This window comes from Rhea pennata, chromosome 16, assembly GCF_028389875.1.
Source record: "Rhea pennata isolate bPtePen1 chromosome 16, bPtePen1.pri, whole genome shotgun sequence".
NCBI lineage: Eukaryota > Metazoa > Chordata > Aves > Rheiformes > Rheidae > Rhea > Rhea pennata.
Window position 1 is genome coordinate 16,896,380 of NC_084678.1, and position 27,868 is coordinate 16,924,247.

A 27,868-nucleotide genomic window follows, 5' to 3' on the forward strand; every position below is an offset into this window, starting at 1 on the left:
TAGGCCTGTTTAGAAGAGGATGCTTTGTGTAACTCATGTTTACAAAATGTTTTTCAGTGATTATCAAATATGGCAGTGACTTACTCTGTGTCCCTAGGTGTATGGTAAGCAGATCTAGCAAATTCATTATTTGGTAAATCATCTGCTGTTTGGTGGTTTCTGCAGTTCAAGCTACTGTGCAGTAAAATCCATTTTCAATAGATATTGTTGAGGAAATTAAGTTACTGCAAAACCATTTAACTCCAGTTTTCTAGTCATCTTGCTTGTTTTGTTTTTAGCGCTGAAAATTATATTGTTTCTGTTGTGATATATTTGTCAAGTATATTAGCCCATGTAGTGGAATAAATGCCTTGGATAATTCGAGGAAAAAATTGAGCATGCTGTTGGTATTCAGAAGACAGGTTTTTTTAAGGGAACTCTTCAGGATGTTGTTTTGCGATACCTATATAATCTTCTGGTTTTACGTCATACTATACCTTTTTATAGCCTTCTAAAGTTCTTAAAAACTAAACAATACAAAAGAAACTTACATCAGCTAGCAGCTTACTGTTACTGATTTCTTGTGCATACTTTTGTAAATAAATAATGAAAATTTGCTTTTGGACATCGTTTCCTGTTTCCAATTGCTATGTCTCAATTTCTCAAAAGACAGCCATATACTACATGTGACAGATGTTTTCTTTTTGTACTAGAATTAGTAGTCCTCAGATACCTAATGAAGTATATTTGTTGACAAAAGTACTTTTTTCCACTTCATATTCTCTATAAATGGAAGACTACTCTTGACGTGATACTCGAGAAGAATCTGTACCTGAGACTACAGCATATAAAAATAAAAGACTGAAATGTCTGTAGAAGTCCTCTCTGAGGAAGGGAGGATCTGTTGTTTCTGAACCTGAAGAGACCAAAAATTAAACCTATCCACTCAGATACAGAACAGCCATCTCCAGAAAATTTTATCCCTCTTCAATGCATATTTTTATTGTGTCTTGAGGTATAACTCTCCAGTTTAGTTTCCTTAAATAGGGACTTCTGTCTCTGTTAGCTGGAGAAAGGGAGTTGAACTGTTTTCTGACTTCCCAAATTGCATTGTATATGTGGCAGTCAGAGAATGTCTTTGCCGTTTGACTTGTCAGCCCCTTCCTATGCAAATAACCTATAGGAGAATGTGGAGTATGTGCATTTATATGGAGTCTGAAATTATTCCAAAGTGTTCTGAAGATGCTCTTTTAGCAAATACCTGCTTTTTGTAGTAAATCTAAAAAGCTACCAAAAATGTTCAGATTCTCATAAAGGTGTTGGATTTTTTTGAGGGTAATTATTAATAAATTTCAAATACCCTGACACCTTGAAAAATAAAATAATTGTTATACTCCCTCCCCGCCCCCCATTTTAGTGAAGTCTTGGTGAAGTCTAGTTTTGGTGCAAGGTATTATGACTGACTTCACTCTTGCTGTGTGGCTTTTAATGGTGATATTAAATTGTGAAATAATACCACACCTTCAGTAGTAGTAGTAGGTGATGGCAGATTTCCTTTCGCAGCCAGACCTGGAGGGGTTACAGATCTGTGCTCTAATGCCACCCCCAGAATTCTTTCTTAGCGCTGAAATCAGCTTAGCCCATGTTCTACATTCCACTGGCTCCTGAGGCTGCCCGGATTTATAGACTCTCTTTGCTACTCTCTTTTCGTGTGCCTAACGCATTCAGTTTACTGTCTGTAAGTTGCAGCTAGTTGTGGCAAAAAGACCTCTGTGTCGGTGCGCTGCATCTTGCTGAAACGTTCTGCCTAGAACGCTCCGTGAACAGTTCACGTTCTCCACCGCACTGCGGTTACAGGCTAATGAAATTATTAAGGTGCAATCTTCACAGGAAAAAACTATTTTAAGTTTCCGTTATTAAAGGGTTAGGTCAGGTTATTTTCAAGTCTGGAAAGTAAAATCGTTACTTTAAATCCAGACACTTACTCCCTGGCTACACCCTGGCTTTAAAATGGTTCCACCCTAAACCAGCTTTAGCTCAAAGCCCTGGGCTGGTTTCCTTTCCCCACCCTGCATTCCATTTTCCCCAGGCTCCAAGGCTGTCCTCCTCCTCCTCCTCTTCCTCCTCCCCGTGGTAACAGCCCTGATTCTGTTAATCTGCTTTAACTCCGGAGATCGGAGGCACTTCCCCTCTCGAGTGCCTTTCTCACCATTTTATTTGCTCCTTGTGCGAAGTTAATTAGTCTTATCTTGACAGACACCTATCTCACTTAAAAAAAAAAAAAAAAGAAAAAAAAAAAGAAAAAAACTTTCTTAGTTTTACTGAATTTGCAAGTTATGAGAAATCAGGAAAGTTTTAGAATTTTAACGTAAGTTTCTGATCCTGCTGTGTGATATCACCCCTGTTCAGGACTTTCACTTTCCGATTTGAAGTGCTGCCTGTGTGTTCAAGCATAGTGAGCAGGAATTCATTCTTCGTGTGCGGTGTCTCAGATTCAAAAAAGAAAACTAATTTTGGTATAGTCTTGGATTTAATTTTTTGAGATTTCTTACTGAGTTGTTTCAAAAAATTTTTTTCTAGAGGATTTCAGAAGGTTATAACAGCTCAACATCCTGTCATATAGTGAGCATTAGCATTTATAACATTTAGTGGTATTACTTAGGTCTGTTCCTGTTTGTGCATTTCGTTCACAAACAGATGTGCAGAAAGAGAATATCTCTGTACTGAAAAACAGCGTAGACTAGTATCAGTCCTCTCATTAAGTAAGTTATGAAACTTGGGGGAAAAAGGCTTACATTGAGCTTCAGGGTTTGTTTGTTTGTTTTTAAGTGATAGTATATTTGGAGTTAGAGTACAGTTCTCTGTATATTTTGGGGAAATGAAATTGCTGGCTGAAGGTATTTCTGCACTGGCCACTCATTCCTGCTCCTACAATGACCACTGAATTCTTTTTGAGACTACTGTAAATTAGAAAAATAAACTCATATAATTTAACCTTTTTCTCCTTCCTTAGAGCTGGGTATTTTGTTTTGCTGTCTTTTGTTGGGTACTCTTCTGCTGGGAAGATGGGCTCACTGATCAGGCTTTCCTTGTGGCCTTACATAAAGTTGAGTCGGGACCACTAACAAGCAACTGGAGAGCACCCACAAGCAGCTGGAGTTGGGGCTGGGACCTCTGTTGGCTGATGCAGCCCATGGAAAAGGATCTGCAGTATCTGATTTTTTGGCAGAAAAGCAAGTATTATTGGAATAAGCTAAAAACTTTTTTTCCCCAGCTACCTGAGGGAGTAGAGGAAATTTTCTGGTTTATACCTGTTAATTCTCCATATGCTGATTATTGTTTTGAATAAAGTTCTTCAGAGATGCGTATTCTTTTAGAAACCCATTGTGGAAGTATTAGTATAAAAATAGGCCATATTTATGTTGAACTAACCTACTTTGTTGTATAAATTCTATTCCAGAGATAGAAAAAATGTTTCTGTTGCTATTGGTAATACACACATTGATAATATTGCATAGTTGTAGGCTTGTAGGTTATATTCAGGCCTACATTATGAAGGCTGTCTTTCAACTGATGTGGACTTTAAACTCTGTTTTAAGGATTCAGCTCTGCATATGCTCATAAAGATTGTGCAGAAGAACATTGAAGCCTCCTGGAATTATAAAGAAGATAGACTAATGGGGGGTGGGGTTGGTCAACAGTTTCCCCCTGCCTCACCTTGAGCCTTCCAGAAACAGTTAAAAGCACTTTAAATTTTCAGTCATATGCAAGATGGTGTTTCTTAGTGACTTACTCAAATCCAGGTGGTACGGGTCGCACCAGTTTGAACCACTGTGGAGAAGCTGCAGGAGAACTACTCAAACCTGGAAAGGGCAGGGGGAAGGAGGTGTAGTCTTAAGGAAATAGTATTTTGGGTTCCATGAGTATCTGCTTAAGACATGTTACTGTCACGGAGTTTTCAAAGAGAATAAATGTTGTGGTTAAGCATGTGTATTTGCCTAATAAGTTTTCTGAATTACAAAATTGGAGCTTACTCTGAAGGTATTGCACGCATTATATCCATGTGTATATTATTAAGTTAGTAAAAAGAGTTCTAATCAAAACCAATATAATTAAGCGCATCAATTCTCTATGTAAATAGTGATATGTGAGAATGCTATTTTTTACTTAAATAGTAGGTTATGAAATGTTTTCTTGTTGTTTGCGGGGAGAAAATTGTTAGAAAGGAGGTATCTGAAATTCCAGCTCAAAGGAGATTTTTAGCAGCTGGCAAAAATGTCACACTGGTTTTCTGCCACACTAGTGTTCCTTTCCCCCCCCCCCCCTTATATCAAGAACAAAACATTTGGAAACGAAAGCTTTTCTTTCCTGTCTGTTTACAAATGATTGCAGTCTTATTTACATGAAGATATGGAGCTGAAATTTCCTAAGTTTATATGAGAAACATCATCCCTGAAATTTTAAGTGAAGTTCACTCTCAGACAGATCTATTGAGATGCTCCATACAAATAAGCAGAAGAACCTCAGAAATCTAGAAGTCTTTAATTCCCATAAGTTTTTTCCAAAAGCATTCACCTCAGGCCATAATTTAGCAGTGTCCTTGAAAGAAATTCCTAGTATAAGTGGCTCCCACTTTCCTGTAGTCCTGTCTCCACGCCCACATTCTCCTGCAGTTGTTCCGGTACGAACATTTGTACAACCGTGTAGAGAACCGGATTGGGGAACTGATCTGGGTTTTAAAATAACTTTTTTTAATAAACTAGTTTATTTTTAACATATATCTGTTCCCATCTCCAGATCACCTCACAACTATATGTATAGTCTTGGTACAACTGCTGTAAAGCAGACCCTAAACAACCACCCCAGCTGCCTGTATTCATTGCAAAGATATACTGGGGCAGTATCATTGACTGTGTTAATTAGCAGCCGGGACGATGGGATGGAGTGTGCCTCCAGTAAGTTCTTGGATGACACCAGCCTGGCAGGAATGGTTTGTTGGAGGGTGCCATTGCCAGAAATGGCATGAGTTCAACAAAGACAAATGTGGAGCGCTGAGGATGGGACAGAGTAACTCCTTGCACCAGATTAGATTATAGATTGGCAACCAACTAGCAAGAAAACAGCTTTGCAGAAAATGTGTTCTGGTGGATAACAAACTGAATACGAGTCCGTGGGCCTCATGGCAGCAAAGGCCAGCTGCAAACTGGGCTGCGAGCACAGCTAACCCGTCGAGGGAGCCAAGATTACCTTCGGAGTACAAGGTCCGTTTCTGAGATCCCCAGTACAAGCTTGAACAAGCCCAGCAGAGGCCACCGAGATGGGCGGGAGGATGTTGTGCGTGAGGAGAGGCTAACGGAGCTTGCTTTGTTAAGCCTAAAAAGAGAAGCAGGGGAAGGTGTGTTGGGGGGAGGTCTTTCTAAGTGTGAGTAGGATCTAAGATTATCAATGTTGTTTTAGTCAACTCCAGACTGGATCTTGCTGTCACCCCTAGTTTTGAGTGTCCACAAAATACAAGCAGCCAAAGGCTTTGGCTGGGTTTTGGTGATGGTGGACATAATCTCAGGTTAGGATATTAGTGAAACCGGCAAGACAACGGCTTTCATTCTGCTGAAGCTGCTGAAGGTTTAAGTTGCTGTTCGAACAAGTACTGGAGCTGTGCCGTGGGGTGAACTATACAGAAAGGGTAGGGACACTTCTCATGGCAGGGAGGTATTAAATGAGTTCATTCCAGGCGCTGAGCAGCGATAACCTCCAGTTCAGAAAGACGTATCTGGAGAAACAGCTAATGCTTTATGGAAAAGCACTAAATTCAAGGAGAGTTGAGGACAGATTTGGAAAGCTTCCTAAAAGCCTCTCTAAATTTCCCAGGGTGATGGAGAATTTACAGAAACTGACCTAAAGCTTTGGCTGTAAACAATAAGCTAAGTATGGTTGCAGTCCTTCAAGGACTACTGTATTTGCTGGCTGACTTCCTCCACCTCTCTGGTGCTGGAGTCGCTTTGATTTGGTAGGTGGTTGTCGGGCGGCCTTGTCCCCTTGCAAGCGCTGAAGGCTGAGGGAGAAACAGTGCCGCTTTGTGTTTCCGCCAAGCGGAAAGGGACTTTGAAGAGAAGACGACAGGCTTGGATTTCCTTTTACCTTGAGATTGTAATGAAAAGAACAATAAAGAACAATACTTAGGAGCAGCAACCTAGCGAAACATTCCCTTTGGTTTTGGGGGAAGAGGTTGTTTCTGCGTTCAGTGTTCCAGCTGGACCGGGTAATCATGTATGACTTCTAGTCACACCCTTCCCCTGATCACTGGGATTAGTGCTCTGTACAGATTTCTAGAAAATACTCGACTTTGAATATGAGAGAGCAGAAATAAAAGCTGAAATAGAAAAAAAATTAGGAAAGAGAACAATAGTAATGACAAATATCGCTGGGGATATGCGCAGAAGATAAAAACACAATGCAAACAAGAAATAAGTGGTGTCAGCAGACACTAAGGAGATAGTTTGGTAATGTGTAAGCGTAAGCTGTAGCAAGGAAAATGAATGAAACAGTGAAAAGAAATTCAAAAATTTATTCTATGTTTTAAAGAAATTATTTTATATAGCCAAATGGATCCTTCCTTTAAAGTGGAGGAGACCTTTCCTTGAACTAGATGGTCTTTCTGAGGTGGCGCATATGTTTTTTAGTCATTTGATGAGGTTTAATGCTTTTGCTGACAGTTTTCTCCAGAATATTGGGAAATAGTTTCTAAAGTTTAATGTTTCATTCACATATTTTTAGTAAGCTGCATCACCTTTATTTTTGTCATAGCTCTTCCCAAAGGACTGGTAGTCATGACTTCTTCATTTTTGAATACTATAACTTCATTAAAAAAAAAAAAAGTTGGAACTTGTTATCAGTAATGACCTTGATACTGATACACGGTAGTTGACTAAAGTGGGCTTTAAAACACATGTATTCTGATATAGATACAGCTCCCACAGTGGAATTGCATTTTTCATTTACTTGTTTTACTATTTGTGAACATTGTAACGTGGTTTCTGGTCTTATTCTTTTTATTGCAGCAATAAATTTTAATCTTGGACAGAATGTGTTGAAACACAGGGTACGTGATGAATCCTTGGGAAAGATTATTTAGATGGGATAACTTATCTCAGACTGAAGAAATGCGACTAGTAGCCCAACAGCCTCGATGACTCGTGTGCAAAATGTCCTCAGCCACATTGATCAATAACATTATCCTGGAACCTTTTTTTACATGACCCCAAACTCTCTCTCTTTCTGTCCTTGAATCGCATGAGTGGTGTTGCTCACAGGTGTTGATCCCTGAAAGGCTGTCTGCATGTGTACCTGCCATGCTTACAGCTTCCCATAAAAAGTGATTTGGTAGTAACATGGAGCTATGTTATAAAACTCCTTAAAGACAGCAGTGACTAGATGGAAATACTTTTTTTTTTCTTAATCTACATTTCTAATGTAAAATCTCTTGTATTAGTGTTGTATTAGTAATCTTATATTTTTGAAATGGCCCTTGAATATCTAAATGATTTTCAACAGAAGATATTACTTTCTCTCTCTAATTAGCAGTACAAGCACAAATTAAATACTTCAGTCTTAGGTCTGTTTTGTTTTTCTGATGTCTGGATTTGTGACAACTGTTCATATGACTTTCAAATGAAGTCTTCACGTGAAATCTTTTTTACGGTAATAGAGGCATGCCTGCTGCTGAACGGGGTTTCTAATCTGGATTAGGCCTCCATAGCAAGGAAAGCGAGGTCCCCGTCTCTCCTAGCTCCCTTGCCCAGCAGGTACGCAGTTCAGTTTTAATTTGCCCACGAGTAGATTCCCGCACAGCAGCCACCTCTGCGTGTGTTTGGGGTATGACACTACTCGCGCTGCGAGTGGCACGAGCCCTGTTCTTGCTTATAGGGCTGCTGAAGGGCTGCCTGGTCAGCCATGCTGGCGAGCGACACGGGCTTTTTGCCATGCCGTGCTCAGCTGGGATGGGTGCTTGTGGCTGGGCTTCCTATAGTCCTTTTATATTGGGCTTTCATGTGTAAATAAGAACTTTACTATTTAAGTGTTGCTTTCACAGTTTCAGCATGGCAAATGCTATTGCAAGAACTGTAAAAATAGGCCCTGTGTTTTATTTATTTTTTTAAAAAAAAACTTTATTCATCTGAGTGAACAAACTAATAAAGATTTTCTAAAGCCTCAGTGTTTTTGAAAGTAGGCTGATATAATAAAATAACTGAAAAATAATTATTTGCTAAAGAGACTAATGAGCTCAGGCTTTTTGAGCAGCATTAATCCCACACTTAACTTGCTGCGCTGGTGAGGATTTCCTGTGAATGGTGCCTGGAATCCATACAACAAAAGGGATTGTCTCAGTGGTTTAAAAACTGAGTAATACAAGATTTAGATGAAGATTTTAGACTTGCCACACGACCTGTTGCCTTAAGTAATTACAAAATAGCTCATTTACTGAAGCTTGGTTTATGTACTTTTGAAGCACTCTGATAAACAGTTTAGATCACTGGGCAGTAATGGATACTTCTGATTTATGTAATTTTTTGCCTAAATCTTGTTAAAGAAACTGCATCCTAGAGAAAGAGAGAAGTGGTTTTGGAGGCTCTATGGAGAGGAACTTCAAGCATTTTTGGGTTTTGGTGTATTGAGAGTATTTTAGTAATTATGTGACTAAGTGGATATTTATTTTGCCTTAATGTGTATTTGATTAGGTTACTACAGCTATAAATACTTCAGGCTCTAAAGCCTCTGTTTCACTGTCTGTCTCTGATCTTGGCTTTTGAGGAACATTTAATGTCTTGTTGTGGTTACAATTAATCTGCATGTGTTTTAGCAATTAGTGTTTATGTGCAGCAGGCAGCAGCAGATTCTGGCAACTGTCAGTCAGCATCTGTAATTGCCTATGAAAACAGGAGTGAGGAACCGCAAGGTGATTTACTGCCCAGCTATTTGGCAACACCGTTTTGTTGACAAACACGCTCCCTGGCCTGGATTATTCGCCATGTTTTGCAGAGTAGATGGTGAGCAGCAGAGGAATAGCAGTATTAGCATTGCTTTCTGCTTGATAAAGCTGTTTGATAAATTACCATTTTAATGGGCTAGAGTTTCCTTTCTTCACCACCTCTTGGAACAGCTGTTGTGTTTTTTAAACTCTCGTAATTTCCCTTTGTACAGAAGTGTTTGTTTTTAAAACAAACTTCAGTATCTTTTGTAAAAAAATGTATACATGTTAACTGTTTGCACTGTAATAGTGTGACAAAATACGTAAAAATTCAAAGCAATTAAAATGTTCTTCTGCTTAACTAAGATTTAATAAAACTGATAAGATTACACAAACAAAACACAGATGGAGGAAGGAAAATAACTTCAAAGAGAAAACATCTCTGATGGTTCATGTAGATGCTGCTATCGTATTTGTAGTCTCCAACCTTGAATATTGCCTAAGTCTCCCAAATGTAGGAGTATTCTTTGCCAATGATTGTTGTTTTCCTTGCTATTTGCTTTAGGCTTTTTGGTTTTTTAAAGGAAGTAGCAAAAGTTAACAGCAAGCTGTAATGAACTGCAGTGCATGCAGTAAAGTACAGTTTATTAAAGTAAATCTGAATGTGTTGAGGAATCTAAAATGCTTTGCACTTGGGGCTAGGAGACGCACAGAGTCTGATAGGGGCACCACTGGCACCACGGACACGTTAAGCAAGACGCTTCATCTTTTGTGACTGTTATCTGTAAAATGGAGACAAAAATAATGATCCTCCTTTAGCAATTTTTCGGGTTACGGAAGAGAGGCACTGTATTAGTGTCCTCATTAGCATTTTTAGTAAGGCTGTACAAATTGATGTTTTGCCCTGATTTTGAAATTTCTGAATGCTGTAACCCAGTGTGAGTGTCCATCCGTCCGTCCTTCCTTCCTGGCTGATAACTCCTGTGTGCCATGCTGCTGAGAAGCCCCTATATAGAAATAAATGCTTATTACTGTGCTGTGCATAGACAGTATCTTGGTTCCTTGCACTGAGAATTGATACAAGATGTATTAATGGGTGTAGCCAAGTGTTAATTTTGTACACGTGCCCCCAGTATGGACTGTAATAACTGCCTTTTGCGTTAAGTGGATTTTAAAGGATTTTGACCTCTGAGGCAATAAAGGGTTAAAGATCTGTAAAATTGCATCTTTTTCTGTCCGATCATTCATCATCAATGCCTTCTCTTGGGATCTGGATGTGATTTCTCTCCATCTTGAACAGTACAAATGCTACAAAGACATTTATTAAGAAGCTTTAGCAATGTACTTGATTGAGTTTTGAAGTATTTGGCTGTATTTTGTTTATATATGTTCCTGTCTAGTTAGTTTTAGTTTGTTATGGGCACTTTATAAGTGGGGTAACAACCCTTGGAGGGGGTAGGGTAGGGGTTGATTCTTGTGACGAGTAGAGATATGGATAAAAATCACTTTATTTTAGATAAAAATGCACAAATAACTTAATACTGTAAGAGAATCAAAATTCACATCAAGGAAGACTCTTATTTTGGGCCTTTCAAAAATTGCAAAAATAAATGCATAAATGCATACGTACAAGTATATGAACCCATATGAAAATGAGAAGGCTACACCAAGGTACGCCAGGGAGGAATTACTTTGTAATCTTATTTTTCTATGGCTTCACTAACTGATGGTTTTTGTTAATTGTTTATTATGCTTTCTTAGCAGCAACCTACTGTAATCTGGGTTTTTTTCCCCTTATTGTATTGCTTCTATATAAAATCTACCCTATGCTGAGAACCAGTAGTTAGTGTGCATTTTTTTTTCAAATAAATGCCTCCAAGAAGTTTATACGAGTTAGCAGTCCACTGTTACAGGCAGTTTATTGCTGGATTTTGTTTTTGTTGCTGTTTTTAAACTTTTGCCATGGGGAAGAAATGAAAGTATGAAAACTTCGGACTATCAGAGTAATCATGCTACAGAAAAAAGGAACTTAAATGCTTGAAAGTAATTTCAGTACTGTCACGCTATCCTAAAACCATGATGCAGGTAGTCACTGAGCTTCCTATGGCAGTTAAAAGCGAGTTGGAAATGCGCGTGCGGCCGACATGCCCTGGAGCGGGGGGTCTCTGACGGCGTCTGTCTTTGCGCAGGTGCTGACGCGGCCGTCACGGAACCCAGCAGCTCCGACAGCCGAGGGGAGCGCTCGGACCTTTACGCCAGCGTGGACGAAGCGCTCCTGGGGGGCGAAGCGAGCTACCTCTCCCAGCCGCTGACCCCGGAGAAGGAGGACGCGCTCCAGGCTGCAACGGTCGCCAACCTGCGAGCAGCGCTCATGAGTAAGAACAGTTTGCTGTCTCTGAAAGCTGACATGCTGGGAGAGGATAGTTCTCTGCTGTTTGAGTACTTACCCAAAGGCACGCATTCGTTATCTCGTAAGTTTGTGTTTTTATATTTTTGCTTACTGATGCTTTAAGTGAAACCTTTAGTGAGAAGAAAAGAAAATACAGCCCATCTCCCAGTGTATTGCTACTTAGATGTTAAATCTAGTTTTACATTATGCTTAATCACACGTCTCATAAAATTTGGAAACCTGTGCCTGTTATTGATGCAACTTTAAAGTCAACTTCTGAAGCCATAAATGAAAGTATATAGTGTGTGTGTGTGTAGCGCTTACCACAAAAATTCTGTTTTATCTGTTTGCAAAATTGTAGTTACAAACCACCCTTGGAGTCCTTCAGTTAAAGTAGCTGCAAAGGTTTTGAACCCAAAATTGACTAATGTTAAAACTGGGATGACTGTTGCTTGACTTGTGCTCCTGTATTCTTAAAAATGGTTACGATTTTGTGGATCATGTGATCTTTACTTTTTGGTGTTGACTTTTAGACCCCCATCTCTAAGTAATGAACAGGTATATTTTTTTTGTATTTGGAAATGTGTATTTCGCTACTGGTGATCTGTTGGACGTGGCTGTTAGGTACCAGAATGTGTGGATAGCTTATTTTTCAGCGTACTTGCGTATCATCTTCATCGTGATTGTGAAGTAGTTTGATTCTGTGCTGCACAAAAAACTCTGTAAATGCTGTATTTGAATAATGCTTTCAAAGATGGGAACACGAACACTTGGGACAGTTTGTGACATAACAGATTTCTTAGTATTCCATCTCTGTTTCCAGCCAGAAAGGTTGAATTAAATAGAGTAAAAAGTTCACTTAAGGTATCTGTTATTTTTATTTTTATTTCCTTTGATGGCAAAAAAAGATTGACTTAATGGTCACTAGGATTGTATGCCAACTAAAGAGAAATAACTGCACAGTATAAAGTTAGTCTTGGTATTTCTTCTCCCTTCCTATATCTTGACAGTGGAATCTTTTTTTTAATCTGTCTAATTTAGAAAAAAAGTGACAGTTTTGTACTTTCTTCTGCAGCTTAAATATTGGGGATGAGAAGCAGGTGTTAAAGCAACACTTTTGTTTCTACAGTAATTTGCTTCTCAAATAATCTCCAGTTAAATCAGATTTAGATCATTCAAAGTAAGCCAAGAAAATCCCTTCATTGCAATGAAATAGCAAAGATCCTCCGTAGCCGTTTAATCACCAGGCGTGGGTGCCACAGAAAGGTTGCCCTCCCCTGGCACCTGGGGGGCGGGCGGTACGGAGCAACCTGAGCCTGGGGGCATGATTTATGCATGGTATGTTGGAATCTCTGGTACGTGACTGATGAAATTAGTGGTTTCATCTTTTGTCATGATAAACTGGAATAATGATTGGACTGCACTCTATCCATCATCTTTTTCTTGGTTTGGGGATTTGGGATTTTACTTGTAAGATGAAGGACCACTTGGCATAAAGACAAATGAGTAGAAACCAGTCATAAATTTAAGCTAGGAATTAGAGGGTGTCTAACCAGCTGAGAAATGAAGTTCTGAAACAGGCATGGTTTAGGCAAAAGACCAACTAGGTTTAAAATGAAGCTCGATGAAATTATAAATGAGAGTAAATGATGGATCATCAATGGACGTGATGAGTCAGGAGTTCCCTGCCGGTCTATATTTGAGGTCCCTGTTTTCCTGTCCTTTCACTATTGCATGAATTTCATTCAACTAAGCTCCAGTTACCTCATCTTTATAGAAAAGTGAATTACTTGAGACAAATTTGGTCTGTAGATTTCACAGCAGGTAAGGGGATATGGCTGTGGCCGATAGGAGAATTCTTCCGCAGATGAAGCAGGCAGTTAAGGAATGTATTTTGTCTTTGACTTATTCAGAGTCACAGGTTTTTGCTTGCTTTAATCGCTTGAGGAAAATACCCTAATATAAGACTCCTGTGTTTTGTGGTCACTATTAAATACAGAAGGGCAAGGAGTTTAATAGGAATTTTCAGCGTACAAAATGAGATTAAAGCAAGTGATAAAATTCTGGAGATCTGAAAACACTGTCTAGGTTGGTGCTAGCTTTGTAGGTGTTTCTTACTTTTTCTACAAACACAATTTGAGGATGTTGAGTCATTTTAACTCCTGGGTTATATAAAAAATAAAAATAAAAGCAGGGGGTAGGGCGGGAGCACAGTAAACAAGATTCCTTCTTAAAAAAACCAAAAAGAGCAGTGTGCTAGTTTTCGTTTGTCTGATTTGAAAAGGAAATGTGCTAATTTAAAGAATAATAAGTGAACGTTCTCTGAGTTTAAATAACGCAAAATGTACTTTAATCTTAACTGCAACTACTAGAGAGTCATCTTATTTTCTTACGCAGTAAGTAACTGTCTCAAGTGGCAGTGTTAACATTTATTTTTCTTTTCCAGCCTAAGACTTAGTTGAGGTGTGAGATCGGAAGAATGTATTACATGTATTTGAAATTCCGATGAGCCGTTTCTAGAGGGGTATAGCTCTCAAAGTCACTGCATGCATTCCAAGTTTCAATTTTTCTTTCACATAGTTCATACTGTTGTAAAAGTTAATAGAGGTTACTCCAACGTTTTCATTTTACCTCATGTTCTTTTTTTCTATTCACTGTATATTGTAATGATAATGTGAGGTGTGAAATTGCTTACTATTCAGTTAATGGAAAACAGAGCACAGAATGGTATTGTTTCCATGAACATCACTTTACTATGATATAGTGAAACATGCGTATAATATTTTTAAAGTTAACCAATTCAAAACAATTTAAAAACAGAAGGGAAAATTTAAATGTCTTGCCATTCAGGTGATCCAGGTGCCTGATAACCAGCAGCTAGATGGCTTGGAGAATTTATGGAGTCCATGGTATATGATCAAGACTGACTTTCTTAATACACTTGTTGGAAATCTAAAGAACATATATGTTTTGCAGAAAAAGGGCATGTGTCAACTACTCATGGCTAATACTGATTTCTTGGGTATCATTAGTTACTGAACCTGCATAATTTCTTGTTGTAGATGTCCTTCAGCTTAGACATCAGCAGTTCAGCTGTCCGTGCCTTTACCCGTTCTCGTCTGTAAGGGCAGGTTGTTTGCCCATTTCCAGCTTCAGCAGTGCTATTGTACTGAGTCGCTTTGTTGTTTAACAATGTGTGTTTTATTTATGGTACTGAACTTTGGTAGCATTGTTATGCGCAGTTACACCACGTTTATAAAATTCTCAAAGGCTTTTTAGGTGATCGGTTTTTACTGCTTTTGCCAAGAATAAGCAAGAGAATGAGAACATTAATGCTCATTAAAAATGAGTTGGTTAATTTACATCCTTGTTTTCACATTTAAAAAGTCAAAAAGGTTTCAGATTTTGGGGTGATTGACTACCTAAAAGAGGGAGTCCTTTCACATTTTCAGAACGGCATGTTGCATACTTCTTTATATATCTAAGTTTGGCTTTTCCTGTTTACCTTGTTGCAACTAAAAGTGTTTATAGAAGCAATTCCAATGAATCTTGTTGTCCAAGTGATTACATGGTACACAGAGGCCTTTTCTTTTGGGCAAAACGGCTAATATTTTATTTTTAGTTAGCAGTTCACTGAAGTCAGTAATTTATACTTGCACTGGATGTTAAAGGAGTATATTTACATAGCGGTCAATTTTCCTGAGGGGGGAGGTAAAGGTATTCAGTTAGGCATGGAATTTTTGTACATGATAAATCAAGATTTAGGGGAGTTGTCATTTTAAACAAGATATAATAACCTTTACCCTTCTGTTTGTTTTCAACATTAGTTTACTGCTGAGCTGTCAGTTCTCTGAACAATAGAGAATACTATAGTTAGATAACTGCTAAACCAATGCTTCATGTTCCATATGCAAAGATGACTGAAGGAAAGCGCCTTTAATTTCTGATTTAAAAAGATAAAATTCTTCATTAAAGACAAACACAAATTTAGGAGGAAAAAAGAGGTTGCTCACCATACTAGTCAGAATGACACAAAACCTAAATTCAGGTGCTGTTTGCGTCCTTGCATACAAACTACGGATTGTTTATGTGGTTTCTCTTCTTGTGATACTTGCAGTTGTTGAAACCAAATAAATATTTATTACTGTTTTAAAATTCATGTTTGTACCTTTTTGTTGTGTTGTATATATTCCTGGCTCATTTGGAATGATTGAGTTTATTGTTTCTCCTTATTCTACTTCATTGCCCATTCATTAACCTTAACTTTTGCTTTAAGAAGTGTGTAGTTTTTTAGGAACTTGTGTAACTTTGTAAAGGTGCTAATAAAGAATTAATAAAGCCAGAGTACTGGCTTGTCTTCACTGTATACTGAAATACAGATTGTTTAGGGAAATATAACTTAGAACTTCCTCTAAGTTGCCTGAAATCAATGTGTGGCCCTAATATAAATAGGACAGTTTGAATAATTTTGTGAGAATCAGAAAAACGCTGAAACTTTTGGACGGCTAGATGAGAATTTTGCTATCAACCTGGAAAGCTATAACCCTAGTAACGCTTTCTAACAGAAAATATGGAAGAATTCACTCTTTTCCATTGTTTCCTATCTTCAGCTTATGCTTCCGGCATTTTGTTGTCCTCCTTTTAAATTATGATATCAAAATACGAACCGCAGCAGAGAGAAGGCTTCGCATATTGTTATCACGCTTGAATGGATCTAACTAAGTTGTGCAAGATTTCAATCTATGATCAAAGCAGAGGAAAGTAGATCAAACCTCCAGCCTGTGGTACAAGAGTAGAATTTCCTCTGATAGCTGATAAAAAGTTCGGTTTGGGGTAGTTCATACAGTTTGAAACCTGCATGCAGTTTTACTTGAATGCTCTGTTGTGACCCAGATCGCAGTGTACAGTGTTGGGACGTAGAATAAACTTTGTGACTTGTCATTTGTAGTTGCATTAAAGAGTGGTTTTTGATGCGTAAAAGTTTCAATCATCCTGTAGTAGGAGTAAAAAAAAAAAAAATAGAGTGCTTTAAATATGAACTTGTTTAGTTTTATTTCTCATAATTTATATGAGCCTACAGTATTTGCTTCTGATTCTGCCTTCCTTCTGAAAAATAATGACCTGCTCAATACTTTGTTCCAATCTGTAGTCAATGCCAATGTGCAGTCAAGTGTTCGGTAAGGTTTAATTAGCAGTTCGTAATGTATAGAAACTAGTCTTGGTCACAGTGTTTATTTGTATGTAGATTTGTCACTGATTATCAGCGTATTTGGAGGAATACTGTATGTCATTTGGCTACTGCTACAGAGTAAGGAAAAGGATACGATCCTATTTCAGTCAGACGAATAATTTGTTTGTTTTTTAAGTGCAGTAGATTTTTAAAATGTAATGACTGTCAGATAGAACAGTTTTGTATGAATCTTTCAACTTCCAAGTCTATAAAATCAGAGAAATACATTTTCCCCCATCTTTTGTAAAGCACTTTGAGATCAAGGAATAGCAGTTTTGTATTAAATAAAACAAAAGGTCAAATATTGAATTTGAAAGCTTTAAATCTTAAAGAAATTTAGTAGTAGAATGAAGCTTGTTGTATATGTGTTAATTGAAAATTTAAATGTATATATTCAAAATAGTGCTTCTCAAAGAGGCATCTTTCCGAACTGTGATTGCTCTGGATATTTGTGCTGCGTTGTGCTTCTTTCTCCTGACGGACTCTTTAGTGACCGTGCCATGAGATGTCCACCACATACATCGCACGCAGACAAGGCGTTTTGGGTGGGGAGGCTGGTTTAAAAAAAAAAAAAAAAAAAAAAAAAAAAAAAAAAAAAAAAAGCCCGGCCTCACTGTACTGCTGCGTTCCCTCCCACTGACAGAAGATAAGCTGCAAGTGCTCATTCACTGTCTTTTCAAGGCCTTTTTTTAAAACCACCAGCTGGTGCTAGTTCACGTGGGTGAGATTCGTTTCCTGTGTTCCCCAGGGCCTGGCACCAACTTGAATCGTTCAAGGGGCGAATGTGATGGCAAAGTGGAAGCACCATCTCCCCCGCTGCCTTCATCACACCTTGCCACTCAGAGCCCCCCTGCGATCTGCTGTTCTGGTGAAATGTCACCAGAAACCATGATAAAAGGAGAGACGCCTTCCTCAACCCAGGTAAGATCGGGTGGGGGGAAATGCAAAAAAAACCTTAAATGTACAGGAACCTGCTTAATCAAATTCTTCCCAATTAGAAGTACTTTGAAAGACCATCATATCTTATTCTTTGATCTCTTAACTTATATTTTAAAAATTTAGCTATTTTTAAACCTAAAAACCTGTTGAGGTCAGAGCTGACATTGTCCTAATTTTACCCTTTTTTTCCTTACCTCAACACAACCTGCATTCAGAAAACTATATATATTTCTTTAAAGTATACGGGTCGTCTTACTGTAAATCCATTAGTTTGCAAGACATTACATGTAAGAATATTAATAATGGCATAAAGGAATCTGAGCACTTGGCTGTACAGTGCTTGTTTGTAGTGTTTTGGATTTGGGTTTCTTTGAATTATCTAGATACAGATAGAGGCAAACTGATTTTCTGTAATACAGGAATTTGACATAAAATCTATTGCTTTCTATAGCATTTCTTCTGTGGTATTTTGAATGAGATTTCATACCCATTAAATGGATGAAAATACAGGTTTTCCTTTGTGGTCACCTTAGAGAAAGATGAGATGGTAAGAACTGCTGATAGCCGCTTCCCTGGTCTCTGACAGACCTGCCCAGGCCACATCGTAGGCTCTGCCTCATGGAGGGTTGCCATCTGCCGCACACCGGCATGTTGCAAATGGTTTATGAAAAACTCAGCTTTTATTTATAATTTGATTCAGCAATGCCGGAGAATGCTGCATAAAGGGAACTGAGCAGAATGTATATTGTTTTCTATGGGCTTTCTCTGCAGAAAGAATAATCTTTTATAGGACTAAGGGAAAATTTTCCAGTTTTGTTGCACCTGCTAGAAATTTTCTGTTCCATGTTTCCCACTGGCTTGAGTGGGAGCTACAAGTGCTTAGTGACACTGAAAATTGAGTACTGTTACCAAGGACCTAATTAGGAATGTTGATTACTGTCTTTAGGCATCAAATCTTACAGAATATGGCCTAAGTAACTAAGCTTTGTTAACAGCAAAAATTTTGTAAAGACAAATAGCATTGCCAAGTCTAATGATGGACCTCTTAAAACAAGGGGTGAGGGTCCTGATAAGATAGGAGTCTAAGCATTAACTACAGAGATGTGTTCTCGTAAATGCTTGCCTTAACTTAAGTACGCTTTCCATTTGCAGGCCACTTACGGTGGATTTTTAACACTTTGGCAGTTTGATAACTCTGACTCAAGTAAGTAGAGAGAAAAATATTTTTTCAGTTACTGTTATTTTTTACCAGAAGACATTGATTTGTACGTGTGTATGTGTATTTCTGTTTTAGATTTAAGTTTTTCAAGATCTGAAGACATGGACTTAACCAGTGATGGCCTATTCCTAGATTCAGCCCTAACCAAGAGATTGGTTTGTGGTTTCTGCAGGAGGGTTTTCGAATGTACTGACCAGCTGAAGGAGCACATCCTCGAGCACGCCTTGTCCGTGATTCTCCCCTTGGACTTCGCTGACTGTGCCCGGCCGGGCCTCGCAGACAGCCTTCCTCCGGGTCAGCTCCCTCGCTTCCAGTGCTCCAAATGCCCTGCGAGCTTCACTCTGAAATCAAACATGGACCGGCATGAAAAGACGATCCACTTCAACTGTAAGAAGATGCAGTGTCCTAACTGTGCCAAGCTGTTTCGAGACAAGACAGACTTAAACCGGCATCTTATGTCTGTGCACTCAAACGAGCGTACTTTTGTGTGTCTCCCCTGTGGCAAGGGCTTTGGTACACAGAAGAACCTCACGAATCATATGAAAGTGTGTTCCTTAGGCTCTGCCCAGCTAGGAGGGTTTGAGCTTTTGGATAGTGTGGAACCAAATCAGGATCCTGAGAATGCCTAACTAGTGTTATGTATATTGGGCATTTATTTCTTTTTAAACTAGGAAAAGCAAGTTGTGTCATTGTTTTCCTACTGCAAATAAATTTACTACAGGTGTAATGTAACATAGTAACTCCCAAATACTGATCAGGTTGATAATGCACGGGTTCCAGATACTGTATAAATAATAGTTGCAATCATGGTGCGGTATTTGTGCAAAGATACTTTTGTCAGTCCATATAATGGCACTTTGGATATTTTATTGGTATGGTAATACTGTGTACTTATTGCCTTAAACTTTTTCTATCAGTAGATCTCAAAGTGCTTTATAAAAGAAATTAGATGTTTCTCTGTGTTGAAAGGGAAAATAACGTACCAAATCTTGCGAGTGTGTTAGCAATAGAATGAGTAGTAGAATTCAGTTGTCTGAGTTCCGGTCTGGTGCTCTGTCCATTAGGTGACTCAGTCTCTGCAGGGTTGTTTTGGAGCTGTGAAAGCACTGAGTTGCTCCGCACCAAAAGATATCTGTGAAGGCTGGTTTTCTGTGTCATTTAAAGGAGGGGGGAGAAACATGCATCTTCTGTGTTTGTGCATCAGGGTATATGTTATTTAGGCTTTCAAAATTGTTGCAAGGTTTATATATTTTATTGCTTGGTATTATCTTTGAATATGTTAGGACTTTTAAAAATATACTCGAGTATGACTGTGACTTTCAGGAGTTCCCTAAGTTTTCTGACATATTTGTTTTAAATGATGTATTAAGTTAACCGAACTGTGAATGTTAGCTGTTTCTTTGAAAGAGAAAGAAGGGGCTGTGCTGTGAGCTATGGTGCATGTAGAAAATCAGTCATGGTTGTTACTGGAAGGTTGACAACTTACCTTAATGCCTATTTTATTACTTTTTTTTAAGAGATTAGATACTTACACGTGCCTCTTGCTATATATTTACACACAAAACCAGACTGTAGTAACTGTTAAATGAAAGTCATAAGTGAAAGTGTAGTGCTTTTCGGCTGTGCTGTGTACAGCACAGCTTGTCTGCAGTTTGAGCTTTAGCATTGCGTGTATTGTAGGGTTGCTTTCCTTAGCAGGTGAGGCACAACTAGAAAAACCAAAACAACTTGCAGATAATCTTTTGACTTCTTCAGAAAGAAGTTGCTTCTCTCGTAATACGATTGCATCTCAGGGAGACAAAAATGAGAAATACTTAATCAGGCACAAAAGGGACTAAACTGCCTGAGATCTTCAGTGGAGGATTTTTTGCAAAAGTGCTTTCTGTGGAAAGCCATTTCCACAGAAAGCAATTTTGCAAGTTTCTTTCTGCTCTGGATTCTTGTTATAGAGGGAATGGGTAGAGCAACACTATGCCAGCATTACCTATTCCTGCTGAAACATGGAGCTTCGGAGAGCTCCACGCTGCATCAAGGCTGGGTTTCTGAGTATTGGGAAGCTGGTGTTTCCCTGGCTTGGTTCTCACGCTTTGTTTAAGCTGAGTGTCGTCAAAGCTGAGAATATGTTCCCATATAATCATTATAATATACCATACTTCAGTCATTTTTTTGGTGAAGCTATGCAATTTTTTTTGTTCCCAGAGACTTCTTTGTCAATCGCTTATACCTGTTAATGTCTAATTTATAATCCTTATAAGGATTATAAGTAATTTGCTTTTAAATAGCAAACGAGTGAAGCAGGAGAAAGCTGAGCCAGAAGAGCAAGTTGTGACCAAATGTGTCGTCTTACCCAGAAATTTGGGAGGAACACACTGTATTTTTTTTCTGACCCAGAGGAGTAAGACACCAGCAAAAGTAATTGCAGCATATTTTAAAAGACTCTGTTCACATGGTAGTAGCTATCAGCATGTTTCATGTTTGTTCTTTTTTTTTTTTTTTTTTTTTTTCATGTGGAAATTTTTGTCCCATTAGCGTATCAGCCATAAGCCTGACTTCTCTAATGTATTTGCTGGACAAAAGATATTAAAATCTAGTCACTGTAATAATGGTAGACATGGTGTGACACCTGTGTCCCAGTGTTGACATATGTGCCCATGAAAGACCATATTTGACCATTTCAACAGTTTTCTAATTAAAATTTTCAGCAGAATCAACTATTTTGAGCTTCATACATGACTGCATTATGAAAGCACTCATATAACTTGAGAATTGAATTCAACATTAAATTATTTTCCTGTAGTCAGATCAGCTCATTGTCCTTCTAGTAGAGGTTTAAGTAGTGTTTTACTTTCTCCATAGCATTAAATTGCTTTCTGACTTCAGTGCTGGGTTTTTCCAGTGTTACCTTCAGGATCAGGAGCAGATTTTTTAAAAATGTTAAAACCAAAGGATACAATATAGCAGAGGCTTACAAAGTTTACATAGAGCATTTTCTGTTTCGTTTTTATTTTGAATAGTATGTTTGTATTAGAAAATGGAATAGTGTGGGAAAATGATGGGAATTGTAAATTAACTATTAAATTGCATCTTACTATTTACAACCTTAAAATATGATGACGAGTAAGTAGACAAAAATTCTCTCAGAGCAAATTTGTGAATTCTTCATAATGAGCAAATGAGTATAATATTTCAGTGATTATTACATGATTACTAGTTTACAGGGTAAATTCAAAGTAGCTTCATCAGGCAGTAGATCAATCACTACTGCTTTCACTTCTCAAGTCAGGAATATGGGAACCTATTTCATTTAATACTCCTTATCCTGAAGAAAGTTTTGTCACTATTTTCTGCCACCTGGAAGCTTTGTTGCATGCATATCTGCACTTCCATATGCAAACTCAAGCTATTGTAATACTTCACGAAGAAGAGCCAGTTTGTCTCCATTTGTCCCCTCATCACTGCCTGTTACCATCAGCGGTGCTCGCGGGAATTGTTCGGGATTTGGAGCTCTAAAGGGTGCGGGCAGCGTTTGTGGAGCTAGTGGCTTCGGTGAAATCATTCCCGAAGGTGTATCTTTCCTGCCTTTTTCCTGCTGCAGCTGTGCAGGTTGGCCAATGGTCAGTTTTGTTCCTGTTCTTGTGGGATTGTAGGAAAGGGGAGGAATCAGAGCATCAGGTTTGAGTTGTGGCGGTTTTTTGTCTTCTATCAGGGCTTCTTTCTCATTAAGATGTATTGCAAAGTACTGAGCTTTCCTCCCGCTCCAAGACCTCCTTGCTCCAGAGGCTACTGGTTGGCAGGTTGTCCAATGCGTCTTGCAAGCCAGGTCCAAAAGCCAAAGGTCGAGTTACCAAATGTAGGCAGCCCACATACCATGGAAGGGAGGAGAGGAAAAATGAGGGTGTAGGGAGTTGAGCCACGAGTTTGATCCTGTTACTTTGCAGTAGCAACACTTCCAAATGCACTACTAGAATTCAGCATTTTAAAGACAAGATATTACACTAAAAGTTTTTTTTCTACCTTATGGAAATTGAAAATGACATAGTTTTAAAATATTTTGGGGAAAAGTATATAGGATATAGATTTTTTTCACCAAAATTCCGCTACTCAAACTTAGAAAATGTCTAGGTTTATGCTTTACTTTCTCTGATTCAGAGGAGTTCGTGAATGATTTTCATTAGAGCTTGATAGACTAGTGTTTTTATTACTGTATTTTTGCAATTTATCCATGTTTTTTAAAAAAGTTTTTTTTTACAGGTGATGGACAGTAAATACATTTCCAAAACCGTATAGTATTTAAACTACTTGTTACTTTTTTTGAATGAGGAAAGAGATGTAACTTTACTTAAGAAAAATATCAGAACATGAAAACCAAGAAAAATTAACCTCAGTGAAATAAGTAGTTACTTGAGAAGACAATACCAAAGGCAGCTTTTCCAAGCATTGTTGGGTTGATTTAAAAAACACACATCACTTGTAAATATTTTAATGAAATTAAGTACATAGATTTTTACTATGACATTGTGTGTATTATATTCTCAATTTCTTGGTGCTATTCTTCATATTTTCCTGTCCAGTAGCTACTTATCTATGGGGCTACTGTTAATGGTCTTGGTGATCTTGTTAAAGATTATTTCTTTAGACCTTAATGCTGCTATACTTAAGCTCTATAAAATATTAATATGAGCCTTCTTATGTAGGGCCAATAGTTTGTACTTTTTAACTGTGTCATTTAGACAAAACGTTATGCCTGTACCAAAGTTGGTATGTTACTCATTAAATATATGTGCTTGTAGGCATATATATTTAACAGTACTGTAAAAATGTTAACTCTGCAATACATTTTTTTGTCTACAATGCTGTTATTTTTCAGGTGTTAATTTTTGTAGGTGCAAAACAAATATATGGCTATTTGGTGAAAGAGTTTTCAATAAAACTGTAACTGCAAAAAATGTTCTGTGACTCTTTAAATATAAACATACTAGAAGCTGAAAAAGTTATTTGCTAGTGATTTAAGATGAATACAGGCAAAAGTAAGCATGAGGAATATTGTAATCAGGAATTGTTTTAAATATGTTAGATCTTGAATCTGTTTGACCTTAAGGCTTTGATCTCTTTAGATAAATAGAAATAATTAAAATGATATGATAGATTTGTAACGATTCTTTGAAAATATCCAGATGTGGGCTTTTTTTTTGTCCGAGTTGGGTATGCAAATACACATCAGTGTGAACATGCTCTGATTATGCAACTAAAGCAGTATAAATACAGGCAAATCCAGATAACTGTATGTGAATGTGGCTTGTTACTGGTGCAGGTTGTTGCACCTAATGTTTGAAGTTGCCTTTTGAGCTTCGTCGCTAGCTCAGCCATATAAACTGAAGGGTTAAGAAGTAGGCGGTAAATAGTGGAAAGCTTCTGATCGTGTAGGAAATGACAGAATCAGGTACCATCTGGTGATGCAGGAAATAGTATTTTGTAGTCTTCTCTTCTCTAAAGCACTTCTGCTTCATAACATCAGGACCACATTGCTGTGTTGCTTCACGGTGGATTTTAGGGAGTGAAGTGGTTAACGTGACTTCCTGAGTTGTCTCTGCTAGCTGTGTCCTCCACCCATACCGTGTGCATGTTGTGGAAATGGCCTTGGACTGGAGGAAGGAGGGTTATATGACCCCTGTTGACTTCACTTGATCAGCTTATAGCTTGCTTACCTTGTCTAGACTGTAGAGTAATAGGTTTACAGTGATCCTGGGGAATACAAGTGTTTTGTCTGTATGGCCTGCTGTTAATGCCCAAGCAGTTACAAGATCAAACTGGAAACATTTATCATAAATAGCATTGTATCATAAATGGCATTGTATCATAAAATTGAAATTTGCTAAGGATTTTTGTATAAGAGAAAGTGGGCTCCTTGCCTCAGATTGTATAGACTAGGGTGGTGTGTCCTATCCAAAGGAGAAGATGCACCAAAAATATTTTTTTCAGTAATTTAAGTTTTCCCAGGAAGGGAGCAAATAAAGAGAGAAGGCCGTCTCACGTTCGAGTCCTTTCAACAAAATCTTGTAAGTAAGAGGTGAGGTATGTGGTAGGATTGTTTAGACAAGCTGAGTTGTTGTTACACTGCAGCAAAAGCTTGCCCAAAGCCCTGGACATTAGAAGATCCCCATGGAAAGCAAATGGTGCCTGGAACTTGCATGTTGAAGTATCATCTTGGAGGTTCCCAAGGCAGTGCAAGTATGTGTGCATATTACCACCTTAAACCAGCCTTTTAAACTTCCAGTTGATTGCAGTAAGTAACCTTTACTGCCAAGTGAATAAAATATTCTTAGCTATTCTTCACTATTCCTGTCATCACTATTGCAACCATGGTCCAAGTGTGAGTAGATTTCCCTCCCCCATTTTGGGCTAGAAAATTCTCATGACTGCTTTACAGACCTGGCTCAGGCATCTATAGGAAGCAATACCACAACTGTTGAACAGCCCAGAGGAGCAATTTAAGAGTAAAGAATATTAGATCCAGTTCAAACTACTGATTGAAGGAGATATTTTTTCAGTTACCTGTGTGGTGGCTTTTTTTCCTTGCAAGTAACCAGAACAAATGCTAAGACAAAATACCTATCATGACAACTTCTAAGACTTTGAACCGTGCTATTATTCTGTGTTAGAAAAAAAAAAAAAAAAAAAAAAAAAACTTGTAAAAAACTTTAAATTGAGCTTGTGTTCTGATTTAAAAGGTGGTGAATGTGAATTTTCATTCAAGTGGTGGCTGCAGTAAAAATGCACCTTTAAGCACAATTCTGTAGGATTTTTTTTTTCCAATACTGGCTTAGGGAGAAGATTGTTCCTAATAAGTGGAAGAGGAATTCCACTTCCTATGGAATTCCGTTTTATTTATTCCTGCAACCAAATACTGAACATACGAAGCACGCTCAGCTTTTGAAACCTTGTAAAATAGTGTGTTTTCTCTTTCTATTGAAAGTAGCATAGCTCTTTTATCTTCTGCCTGGATTTCCTGATGGAAAAAAGGACAAATGGTCGGTTCAAGAGTGATATTTCTAACACTGTTTCCTCCTCTAGTGAAGACATCTTTGGCTATGTCCTGCCAGCTTTATAGTATTAACAGCATCAGGCTGTAGTTTTCACTGGTTTTACATGCGAGTCAAATATAGTTGTTTTTCACATTGTTTTCATCTGCATTGCAAATGCAAGACAAAGTAAATGTTCAAAACAGAAAGAAAAAAAAGTCCACAAATTGGGTATTAAATAACACTGAATACAGAGGCATGCTGAGTTTAAAAAGGGGGGGGGGGGGAAGAGCTTATTTTATTTTATTTTATTTTTATTAGGAGCTATTTTTTTCAGAATACAGTTTAACTCTCCAGGGCATTATCTGTGGTACACTGAGAACATGTAGTGTACATTCAGCTAGTAGGGCTTTTCTAGAAGATAACATTTGAATATGCATCTAAAGATACTGGAAAGTATTCAGTATGTCAGAAACCTATAGTAGGTGTGGGATTTCCCTTATGCCCTTCACTCTTACAAACACTGTTTTGTTTACCAGAAGCAGCCATTTACGTATACAATAGCATATTTAAGATGATTAACCATAATTTGCTTTCTTTTTTTCCTCCTTGTTATGTAAACAGTACATTGCTTTGAGAAATGACAATAATTATGACAGAAGTGGGTGAAAATTAACATATTAATGGAAAGAAATAGATTATAGAAGGTAGAGATAAAAAATATATCTGCATGGACAGTCATTTCCAAATTTATAGTGGGTGAATTTCCTTAGGGAATAGCAAATACTCTGTTTCACCTGCCATATTTTGCATATTGCACTTTCATTTTGTTTAGAGGAGGAAATACCAGCACAGCTGCTGTGTGCATTCTTCTGGCAAATTAGACTGGTGGGCTGTCAATACTGTAATATATCCCTTGAGTTTGCTTTCAATGCACTTCCAAAGAGATGACGAGAAGGAAAGAATCAAAAATGTCTGAATGACTTCAGAAGATTCATCATCTTCCAGTCTGGCAAAAATATGATAAAAAGTCCATGAAGGACTATACAGTTGAGTTGTAAGGAGGCATGTAAGGGTCATGCTTCAGGATTATACATCTTTCTGTATTTCTCTGCCCATGCCATAGTGGTAATACTAGCTGAAAGTTGGGTACTGTTGCGTGCGTTTGTCGTAGGTGTCCTCCTGGATGTACCTCGGTGTTTGCACATTCATGGAAATACTGCTGGAGTATTTGTCTTAACCTTGAAGTAGTTCTTACTCGCACCCCTCCATAAATAAAAATCAGGTAGTTCTGCGTGGCACTACCAGGGTCCTGCAGTTATGGTCCTTTTTTCACAGCTAGCTACTACTTCCACGAAGAGCTATGTTGGAGATTCAGATGATGCTCTTGAGGCTAATTTGTTACAGTAAATTAACATTATAACAGATTGTCAGCCACTTTAGTTTCCTCTTTAAAAAGTATTAGACAATGTGTGTTGATGGCTGTTGTTAAATGTTTGTGTACTGGCTTTTCAAAACTTTATCTGATGAAAGTACTTGAAGTTCTTAGCTTTAATCATACGGTGTCAGAAGGCAGATTTAGAAAGGTTAAGAGGTGAGAATATGCTTTCACAGTGAAGTAATTCAGCAGTGAAATACTGAGCAGGAAGACTGACGTCCTGGGATGTTCTGAGTAACCTGTTTGTTTTGCTTACTCTCTTGCAGTCAACGAGTTCACAGTGATCAGAAAGAAATTCAAGTGCCCGTACTGCAGTTTTTCAGCGATGCACCAATGTATCCTGAAGAGACACATGCGATCCCACACGGGAGAAAGGCCCTATCCGTGTGAAATCTGCGGGAAGAAGTTCACGCGCCGCGAGCACATGAAGCGGCACACCTTGGTAAGAAGGCCCCGTGGGGCAGCTCGCGCGGGTGCCGGTGGGAAACGGAGATGATTTGCTCAGATTAAAGATAGCAGGAACCTCCTCTGATCCAGGTTTGCGTTTGCTCCTCTCTGCTGCGGCCCTGACCGCTATGGGGAACCTGTGCAGTGGGGCCTGGAGGCAGCATAGGCTGGTTGAAAAGAAAGTTTTCCAATAGCTTGAGTGATTTGGTACAGAAAGTTTTAAAAGACTGCGTCACTTGCAAA

At 38.3% G+C, this 27,868-nt stretch overlaps 1 protein-coding gene across 8 annotated transcripts in view; it reads left to right on the forward strand.

Annotated features, from left to right (window-relative positions):
- The window catches only part of ZBTB46 (zinc finger and BTB domain containing 46), a 56,593-nt gene that overhangs the window by 23,219 nt on the left and 5,506 nt on the right, over positions 1-27,868 (forward strand). For 4 of the 8 annotated variants that reach the window (XM_062589597.1, XM_062589599.1, XM_062589598.1 and 1 more), the window contains 5 exons: positions 11,134-11,415; positions 17,312-17,484; positions 18,655-18,706; positions 18,797-19,108; positions 27,445-27,620. In XM_062589597.1, coding sequence (XP_062445581.1) covers positions 11,134-11,415; positions 17,312-17,484; positions 18,655-18,706; positions 18,797-19,108; positions 27,445-27,620 — 995 coding nt within the window. Of the gene's footprint in view, positions 1-11,133; positions 11,416-17,311; positions 17,485-18,654; positions 18,707-18,796; positions 19,109-27,444; positions 27,621-27,868 lie in introns of those variants that run through there. The other 4 variants (XM_062589600.1, XM_062589605.1, XM_062589602.1 and 1 more) reach the window with 4 other exon arrangements.